At 42.8% G+C, this 10205-nt stretch overlaps 2 protein-coding genes across 2 annotated transcripts in view; both read left to right on the forward strand.

The window, feature by feature from the left end:
• Nucleotides 1-3212: 3212 nt before the first annotated feature.
• Nucleotides 3213-8467, forward strand: LOC102753613 (complement factor H-related protein 2-like). Its single transcript, XM_006770710.2, has 5 exons — nucleotides 3213-3385; nucleotides 5434-5628; nucleotides 6365-6541; nucleotides 7177-7392; nucleotides 7907-8467. The coding sequence occupies exons 1-5, from the start codon at nucleotides 3328-3330 to the stop codon at nucleotides 8131-8133; spliced, it is 873 nt and encodes a 290-aa protein (XP_006770773.2). The 5' UTR covers nucleotides 3213-3327; the 3' UTR covers nucleotides 8134-8467.
• Nucleotides 8468-8555: 88 nt separating this feature from the next.
• The window catches only part of LOC102756416 (complement factor H-like), a 3989-nt gene continuing 2339 nt past the window's right edge, over nucleotides 8556-10205 (forward strand). The window contains exons 1-2 of the mRNA XM_015568439.1: nucleotides 8556-9075; nucleotides 9778-9951. Of these exons, the coding sequence (XP_015423925.1) occupies nucleotides 9018-9075; nucleotides 9778-9951 (232 nt within the window). The 5' untranslated portion in view covers nucleotides 8556-9017. The remainder of the gene's footprint in view (nucleotides 9076-9777; nucleotides 9952-10205) is intronic.

Here is a 10205-nt window from a genome sequence, read left to right on the forward strand (position 1 = left end):
GGGGAAGGAGCTAAGACTGTATTTGAGTCTTGGAATTGAAATACGCAGAGAGCATTTAAGATCATCAAAGACAACCTCCAACATCATGTAAAAAATTACACAGACATATGGCCTATTAAAGTAAGGAGGTAAATTTTGCTTGGAGCACTAAAGTCAGAAAGGGAAGATCAGAAAATGTGTTTTGGCACGTGTGTGGAACTCACATAGTATATACTTCTGAATGTACTGGGAAACATTTCAAAACTTTTGGATATGAGGAGTCATATGTGTTATTCTATCATGTTTCATCATGTAATAGTTAATGGGATGTGTTGGAACAGAACATTTAGCTATGTCTAAAGCCTTATCAATGACAGTGATGGCTGAACTAGAATATAAAATACTTGCATCAAGAGAAGACAAAAAGGAGTCCATGATATCTTCAAATTTTGACATAAGAACAGTTGAAATATTGCCATATGCAACAACATGAATGGACTTTGAGAATATCATGCTAAGTGAAATAAGTCAGACAGAAAATATATGAACCATTGATTTCACTTATATGTGGGATATAAAATTGAAACCAACAAATGAACAAATAATAAGAAACAAAATCTCACAGACAAAGACCACACTGTGGTGGTTACCAGAGGGGAAGTAGGTGGGGCAGTAGCAGAGGGTAAATAGGGCCAAATACATGGCAGTGAAAAATGATTTGATTTTGGGTGATGGGCACACAATGCAATATACAGGTAATGTTTCATAGAATTAAATATTCAAAGCCTATATAATATAATTCACCTATATCACCCCATAAATATCATTTTTTAAAATATAAATTAAAAATTTTAGCATGTATAAAGTCCTACAGTGGAAGAACAGTTTGCCTGTAGAAAAAAGAAAAGGTCTGAAACTTTATTATAATACTAGAGGCCCAGTGCCAAAAAATTTGGGAATTTTGGGGGGGAGAGGGGCCTCAGCCCAGCCTACGCCCTCTCGCAGTCCAGGACCCATCGGGGGATGTCCACGTGCCAGCTTAGGCCTGATCCCTGGGGGGGGATCGGGCCTAAGCTGGCAGTCAGACATCCCTCTGGCAGCCCGGGATGTCCAACTTGGGTGCTGTCCTTGGGGGCTGTCCAACTTATGGCTTAGGCCCCGATAGGTCCTGATGGCCGGTAAGGCCTAGGGACCCTACTCATGTACAAATATCATGCACAGGGCCTCCAGTTTGTTTATAAAAAGAAATATTACTAATTGCTTTTATTTATTTCTTCTACTTTCAGATCCATGTGTATTATCAGAAAAAATCATGAAAGAAAAGAACATAGAGATAAATGGGAAATATGACAAATCCTATTTTATAAAATCAGGGACTAGTATTGACTTTAAGTGCAAATCGGGACGAAGCAACTATGTCATCACTTACACTTGTACCAAGACCATAATTCTTCACCGTCCTGGGATTAGACTACTTGCCAATAGAGCAATAAACAGCAAGGGAGGTAACGGTGTGGCTTTCTGCCTATTGAATCAGATGTATAACCGTCAAACAAAACACGTGAGCTTAGAATGTACTGTGGGAAATTATACAATAGAAATTTACACATTAAAAATGCCTTGTCTGAGCCTGTCCCGCTTGGCTCAGTGGTTGAGTGTCGACCTATGAACCAGGAGGTCACGGTTCGATTCCTGGTCAGGGCACATGCCCAGGTTGCAGGCTCAATCCCCAGTGGGGGGTGTGCAGGAGGCAGCCAATCAGTGATTCTCTCTCATCATTGATGTTTCTATCTCCCTGTCTTTCTCTCTGAAATCAAAAATGCCTTGTCTGGTGTGATTCCGTAATCAGAGCATTGACCTGAAGACAAGGGGCTCAATTCTTGGTCAAGAGCATGTACCTGTGTTGCAGGTTTGATCCCTGTCCCAGGTGGAGTGTGTGCAGAATGCAAGCAATCGATGTGTCTCTCACATCTCTCTCTCTCTCTCTCTCTCTCTCTCTCTCTCTCTCTCTCTCTCTCTCTCTCTCCTCTTTCTTCCCTCCTTTCCACTCTCTCTAAAAATCAATGGGAAAATATATCTTCGGGAGAGGATTAACAACTATGCCTACGTAGATAACATATGTTACAATAGTCAGTGAAAATAACCCCATTACTACATTCTCTTGCTGGAGTCACAGGTGAATTGTGGACTGAAGAAGACTTGTTGTGAGAAAGAAGGGCAGTTCTCATTGTTCCCACCTGTAGGGTTTGAACTGTTTGACAGAGTTGAAGCTTGGCTCTTCTATTTGACAAAAAATAATCAGTTATTTTAAAGTTGCAAATCTTAAAATGTTTACTGATCCTAAGTCAATATGGGAACTGAACTTCTGTTTTCTCTTAGCCTATTCTGAAAGCACATAAAAACAAACTAAAGTCCCACCCAATGGAAGCTCTGCTTGATAACTAGTCTCCAATTTGTATTTGAGCAGGTTATTGGCCAAACCAGTTCTCAGATTAGATTAGACTTTATGCTTCTCATTTGCTCCATGGCATGCCTCTGAATATGTTGTTCCCTCAAAGAAAAGGTGCCTGGGCTGGCCAGTGTGGCTCTATTGGTTGGACGTCGTGCCATGCACCAAGAGGTCACAGGTTCATTCCAGGTGAGGGCACATGCTGGGGTTATGGGCTCGATCCCCAGTAGAGGGCCTGTAGGGGGCAGCAGGTAGATGTTTCTCTCTCCTTGTAGATGTTTTTATCTCTCCCTTTGCCTCCCTCCCTCTTTGAAAACAAGCAAAACATATGAAAACAAAAAGGAAGGAGAAGTTGAATGTGAAAAATGTGCTGAAATTCTTGGACTTGGTGGTGTGGTCTGTTGTGAGTTTACCAAAAAAAATCAAACAAAAAATAAAAACAAACAGGACCGTACACTGTGTGGACACACTGGGTGGTGTCCATAGATCCCTAGGACTGCAGCTGGGTGAGAGCAACGAGAGGAAGAGAGACAGCCACAAGGACACGCCGTCAGAGCTATTCCCACGTGAATCTCCAGGTTGAGAAAGAACCTCACCCATTCTCAAGAAGCGTTTAAAGATTTGAGTTTTATGTTATTGTTGGAACCTGTCCTAAGAAAAGCTGTCCAAGTCCATGTCAGGGAAGTAACTCGGGAGATGATTGTGAAATCCTTCATGCAAATTTACAGATATTGCAAAAGTCTTTAAACTCGGATATCTACCGCGTGACCTCAGTTAACTAGCTTCCCGGTACTGTCACTTAAATTCAGGGCCGCACTTGGTAACGGCTCAGGAAGCTGAGTTAAACCACACAGAGGAGCGCTGGACTATCTGCGCTAACACCCCCGGGGAGCCCCGCCATGCTGTTACTGGTCAAGGTCATTCTCACCCTGTGGGTCTCCTGGGCTCATGGACAAGGTGAGTGGAAGCAGAGCTGACCAGGCCGCGTGCTCTTACCTGCGACTTCATGTTATATCTACTTTCATGGGTCTATGTTTGTTTGTTTTTAATGAATCGTCGGTATTGGGAGATCATAACAGAGAATAATGACTTTTTTAGGAAAATACAACCAATTCTGTTGAATTTTACTCCCCGAGTTCCCAGTAAAAAGGGCTCGCAATGCCAATTACGGGAATATTTGAATGTGTTCATACACATTTGGAAATAACGGTAATTCTCACAATTGTATGTGTGGGGACTGTTTTATAGATTGCTTTGTGAAAACTCATGAATCAGTCTTTTCAAGTATGTGCTGTTTACTGTATTTCAATTATACTTTAATAAATTGGTAAAAGTAATTAGCATTGCAATCAATTTAGTATTGCTATAAGATTAGCAGCGGGTAAAAAGAAATACCCGTTTCAACAAAAAGTAAAATACATTCTTAATTTCCAATGGAATGTCAATAAATTTTATTAGATTTCTGAGTTTACTGTTAAGTGTTGAGTACATAAATTACTGTATTTCAGAGAATTATCTCTGTTGTGCACTGATGTGCATTTTTAGAATAATATATGGTCTCTATTATGTGTCAATGCAACCCAATGTATTAAACAATTGTATCTTAAAACAAATATAACTGGTAGTCTCCTTAACTTATCTTTAATTAAAAAGCAATTTTTTTGTACATTAGTTCTAATAGTATTCATTGCACTTTCGAATCTTGAAGATTTTATTTGTACAATGACATTTCCTCCTCCCTTTACCATCCCTCTGGATATTTTGTCTTCACTCTTCTATCATTTAACATCCCTTATTTTCCTAAAATCAAATTCTCTCATTCCTGAGTTCCTGTAAATGAGACCTCTGGCAGCGTGCCTTAGCATACTTCATCCTGCCACTTGCAAATCATTGCTTTTTCCTTAGTTTACAAGAGGAATTCATTTACATAACTTGCTGCATGCTGGCTTTTGTCTGTTGGGTCACTTTACATTTGGGCAATTTCCTTCCCCAGCTGCCACAATAACAACCACACAGCAAAGCTGCCTACCCAGTTTCACAATGTTCTTCCTTAAGGAACTCTTTCTAAAAGTCACCCTTGAGCCCTGGTGTGGCTCCGTTCGTTGGGCATCATCCGTGCACTGAAAGTTTGCAGGTTCAATTCCTGGTCAGGGCACATGCCCGGGTTTGGGGCTCAATGGCCCATATCAGTGTTTCTCTCTAAATATCCCTCCCCTTTTATCTTTCTCTAAAGAATCAATCAAAATTGTATATATATACTGAGTAATTGTATATATATATTGAGTAACACTCCCTCCACGTTCTGTGTGGAGTAGGGTTCGGTATCTGAAAGAGGAGCCGCACAACAAATGAGAGAAAAAGACACGAGATAATTTTGCAATATTGGGGGACCAGGCAGCCAAGTCCCGAAGGACTTCCACCGATGCTCAGGCCTCTCCAATCTTTTATTGATCTGGAGTAGCCCTTAGTATATATTTTTTTTTTTTATTTTTTTTTTTGAGTAGCTGGCCAGTTGACTGAGCAACGTCCCATGAACAGGAGGTCACAGCTTGATTCCTGCTCAGGGCACAGGCCCAGGTTGCGGGCTCGATCCCCAGTGTGGGGTGTGCAGGAGGCAGCCGATCCATGATTCTCTCTCATCACTGATGTTTCTCTCTCTCTCTCCCTCCCCTTTCTGCTCTCTAAAATCAATAGAAACATATATATATGTTTTAAAGATGGGTAGCAGTCCACTCTTTTAAACGCTCTGTAGCTGGAGTTGCACCAATGTTTGTCAGGGGAAAGGATCCCCCTTAGGGGCCAAACCTTTTGTGTGGACGCAAACACCTCTGTGTATTTAGTTGGCAGGGGTTGGATTGAAGTCCAAGCTCCCGGAACCTCAGCATGTAACTGTGTGGAGATAAGGCCTTCAAAGGAGTGATTAACTTACAGCAGGTCATTAAGGGGGTGAGGGTAATAGAGGAGACTTGTTTGTTCATCCGGGGTCCTACATTTTTTTCCTTCAGGAAGAACTTGTGATTTCCCAGAAATAAAACATGGAAACATATATGAGGAAAACAGATATAAGCCCACCTTCCCGGTTGCCGAGGGGAAATACTTCTACTACTCCTGTGATCACAGCTTCGTGTCTCCCTCCCAGTCACTCTGGACTCAGATAAACTGCACGAAGGGAGGATGGTCGCCGGCTCCGAGGTGTATCAGTGAGTAAATGCCCCCCTGACCCCCATTTCCCGATAAATTACTCGGCGGACTCAGTGAAGGGGGTGGGGAGAGGGGGCCTGCAGGAGGGATCGCAGAATCCGAACAATTACCGTGTCAGGGGTGGTGGAGCCGGCGAAGGTAAGATAGGTCACTCTTCAGAAATCAACTCGGCAAAAAATAAGATACAAACTTGATGAAATATCTACATTTTTTTTCGTTTCAAATACCAGTGCTCAGCCATTTCAACTGCTAATATTTAATTTCAAAGCGTTCACTTGGTCATTGTAGGAACACAGGTATTTCTCGGGAGAGTTCATTTGTGACAGGTAACCTCTGTCCACCATATGCTGTCCCTTCGGATACTCAAGGAGCCTTTTTACGAGTTTCCTTCCTTCGTGTGATTTTCTTAGTCACATGCTTGTGACTCACACCTGTCTTCCTCCCTCAATGAGGGCAGAGACACGAGGATAACAACTAGGAGAGAGAAAAGGGGTGGAGGCGAGCCCAGGAGATGGAAGCCTAGGATGCAATTGCGTCAATGGAATAAGAAAAACCGGTCACTTTTCTGATACCTAAGAGAACGTGACAAACGTCAAAATGTGCTTTACATAGAAGTCATGATTGACGGGTAGCACACACTCATGTTCATTGGCACGAACTGATTTTAAGGAAGTGCTTTTTGCACTTCATTTCTGTCCTGATGCAGGATTCATCTTAGTCATCCTTGGCTTGCAGGGCAGTGCTTCTTCCCGTGGGTGGAAAATGGGCATTCCGCGTCTTCAGGGCGAACGCACCAGGAGGGGGACACGGTACAGATCGTCTGTGACCAGGGCTACAGCCTCGCCAATGACCAGGACGTCATCACGTGTGCTGAACACGGCTGGTCCACGCCCCCTACATGCAGCCGCATCAGTAAGTAGAACGCTGTCCTCTGGGATTCTGTCTCCGTCTTCATTTCATAAAGAAATAGCTGTGGCCCTGGCTGGCATGGCGCAGTGGATAGAGCACCAGCCTGCGGACTGAAGGGTCCTGGGTTCGATTCTGGTCAAGGGCACATGCCTGGGTTGTGGGCTCGATCCCTAATAGGGGGTGTTCAGGAGGCAGCCAATCAATGATTCTCTCTCATCATTCATGTTTCTCTCTCTCTTCCTCTCCCTCTCTGAAATCAATACAGAAATATACTTAAAAAAAGAAATAGCTGTAGCCCTGGCTGGTGTGGCTCAGTTGATTGAGTGAAATCCCTTGTACCTAGAGATCACTGGTTCGAATCCGGTCAAGGCACATGCTGGGGTTGTGGGCTTGATCCCCAGTAGGAGGCATGATGAGGCAGCCGATCGATGTTTATCTCTCTCTCTCACCCCTTTCCTCTCTATCTAAAAATTAATTTAAAAAAATTTTTGGAACTTAACATATAGAAGCTTAACTCTTAGCAAAAAATATTGCTTTATCTTTTTTTAATCTTGCATGTAAATTTGTGAAGATTTTCACTCTCAATTGCATCTAAATGATCGATGCATTAGAGATCCGTGTTTTTTCTCTTTATTCAGATCTCTCCTGTGGCAGCCCTCCCACAGTGCAAAATGCCTTCATACTAAACCAGAAGCATAGGTATCGTAATGGGGACACAGCACGTTATGAATGCAGGCACTCTTTGGTCCTCCTCGGGAATCCAGTGGTGACATGTCTAAGTGGGAAGTGGACAGACCCACCTGAGTGCAAGGGTAGGTGTCTCATTCTCCCCTCCCAGTCTCTGTGCAGCTTTTGTAAGCACTTGGTTACTAGACTCCTGTTCAGCTGGCCTTCATTGGTTACTCAGGTTGATTGTTCTATCTTTTACGTTTACAACAGAACTTGAGTGGACTATCACCCCCTCTGTTGACAAGCAAATAATCATGTCTGAGGGTATAAAGTCTGAGAGATTCTTGAGCAACAACAGCAAGAAACTATCATTTTTCTTTATTTTAATTTATTTTCCCCATCACCACTTATGCCCCCTCCATCCTCATCCACCTCCACCACCCCTTCAAGGATTCTTCAATGAAAGCCCTTCTATAGCATAGTTGACATTGTAAATGTTGATTATAACATGCCATGACCACACACTCCACAAAGTGCCTCATTTTTAAGTCATCAATAGTTTAAAATGAGTTATACCAACATGATGGGTTTTCAATGAATTGGTTTGGAAAAAGAATTTGAGAATAAATTCCTAGATCTGTGTAGAAGATGCTGCATGAAACTGTAAAATTCTGTGGGAAATACTCGTATAATACTTAGTTTTATTTCTTTTTTTTTTACTTTCAGATGCCTGTATAATATCAGAAGAAATCATGGAAGCACATAACATAGAGTTGAGATACTCATATGCGAAAAAGGTTTATTCCAGAACAAATGATTTTGTTGAATTTAGGTGTCGTCGAGGTTACTATCGTAGAGTGTCACCAGACTCTGCATTCCGAGTACAATGTCATGAAGGGAAAATGGAGTATCCCACTTGTGCATAACATGAGAGCTGTGTGGCCGTTTTCACATTAAAATATGCGCCTTCATTCAGAATTTTTAAATATTAATCCAGTTCATCTCAATTTATTTTTCTGTAACTCGCTTTTATTCACTAATCAGAATTTGCATTAAATGCCATGTGGGAGATGTCATTGTAACCTGAGAGACCCATGGACCACTTCTCTTAAGCATCTCATTAAATTATGACAAACCAACATGCTGTGTGTTCTGTTCTTGAAACGTCTCTGCCCAGAAATCACCTCAGTGCTTGCCTCTCTCCCTCATTGATGTTTCTCTCTCTCTCTAAAATCAATAAAACATGAAAAAAAAGTTGAATATCAAGAATGTGCTGAAATTCTTGGACTTGGTGGTGTGGTCTGTTGTGAATTTACCAAAAAATATCAGTGCTGTCCTACAGACAGGACCCTACACTGTGTGACACACTGGGTGGTGTCCATAGACCCCTAAGGACTGCAGTCGGGTGAGAGCAAAGAGAGGAGGAGAGAACGTCACAGGGACACGCAGGCAGAGCTATTCCCACGTGAATCTCCTGGTTGAGAAAGAACCTCACTCATCTTCAAGAAGTTGAAAGATTCGAGTTTTATATCACTTTTGCAGCCAGTCTTACTGTTACTGCCCCTAAGGAAAGCTGTACAAGCACATGTCCGGGAATGAAGTCAACAAAAGATTGTGAAATCATTCATGTAAGTACACAGACATTGCAAAAGTCTTTAAACTTGGATATCTACCGAGTGACCTCAGCTAACTAGCTTCCCGGTACTGTCACTTAAATTCAGGGCCGCACTTGGTAACGGCTCAGGAAGCTGAGTTAAACCACACAGAGGAGCGCTGGACTATCTGCGCTAACACCCCCGGGGAGCCCGCCATGCTGTTACTGGTCACGGTCATCCTCACCCTGTGGGTCTCCTGGGCTCGTGGACAAGGTGAGTGGAAGCTGATGGGAATATTAACTCCTTCTTAAGTAGGACTTTGCTCATTTTCATTTTCTCTACTTTTTTTTTTTTAACCCTCACCCGAGGATATTTTTCCCATTGATTTTTAGAGAAAGAGTGAATATGAGGGAGAAAGGGGGGTGGGGGGTAGGAGAGGGAGAGAGAGAGAGAGAGAGAGAGCAAGAGAGAGAGAGAGAAACATCAATGTAAGAGAAACATACAGATTGGTTGCCTCTCACACTCACCCCAACCAGGGCCAGGGATGGAACCTGCAAACAAAGTCTGTGCCCTTGACCGGGAATTAAACCAGGGACCCTTGGTCTGAGGGCCAACATTCTAACCACTGAGCAACCCGGCCAGGGCTGTCTGTAATTTATGAATGAATTGACCAGTACACAGTTTCTGTGTTTTAAGGTCACAATAAATAATACCTTGATGGATCCCAGCCCACATGGCTCAGTGACTGAGCGTTGACCTATGAACCAGAAGGTCATCTTTCAATTCCCGGTCAGGGCACATGCCTGGGTTATGATCTGGATCCCGTATAGGGGGCCTAGCAATGATTCTCTCTCATCAGTGATGTGTCTCTCTCTCCATCTCCCTTCCTCTCTGAAATCAATAAAAATGTATTTTTTAAAGTATATATTGATGAGACAATTATCTGCATAATCCACGTGTCCCTTTTCTTCTCAGAAATAACATGTGACCCCCCAATAATTCCAAACGGTGACTTTGCTCCTAAAATGGACCAGTACGGGCTGGATGATGTCATCACATACCGGTGTGGAAATGGCTTCTATCCTCCCCTTATCGGAAATAAGACAGAGTGCACTGTTCTAGGCTGGCTACCTCATCCTAGATGTGTCCGTAAGTCCAATCAGGTCCTAACCTGCTTCTTCGTTATAAATTCCTTCCCTTAAACACCAAGAAATGGGGCCCTGAGAAGCCCAGTCATTGCCTCGCTGAGAAGGGACAGCAGAGGACTGAGGGGTGCTCTTTGCTTTTCAAAGTCACCAATTCTAAGTAGGACAACGTCCCATCAGGGTAAGTGAGAAACACTTTTCAATTTTGCTTCAATGTTAAGTGTGTGTGTGTGTGTGTGTGTGTGTGTGTGTGTGTGT

This window comes from Myotis davidii, unplaced genomic scaffold, assembly GCF_000327345.1.
Source record: "Myotis davidii unplaced genomic scaffold, ASM32734v1 scaffold685, whole genome shotgun sequence".
Classification (NCBI taxonomy): Eukaryota; Metazoa; Chordata; class Mammalia; order Chiroptera; family Vespertilionidae; genus Myotis; species Myotis davidii.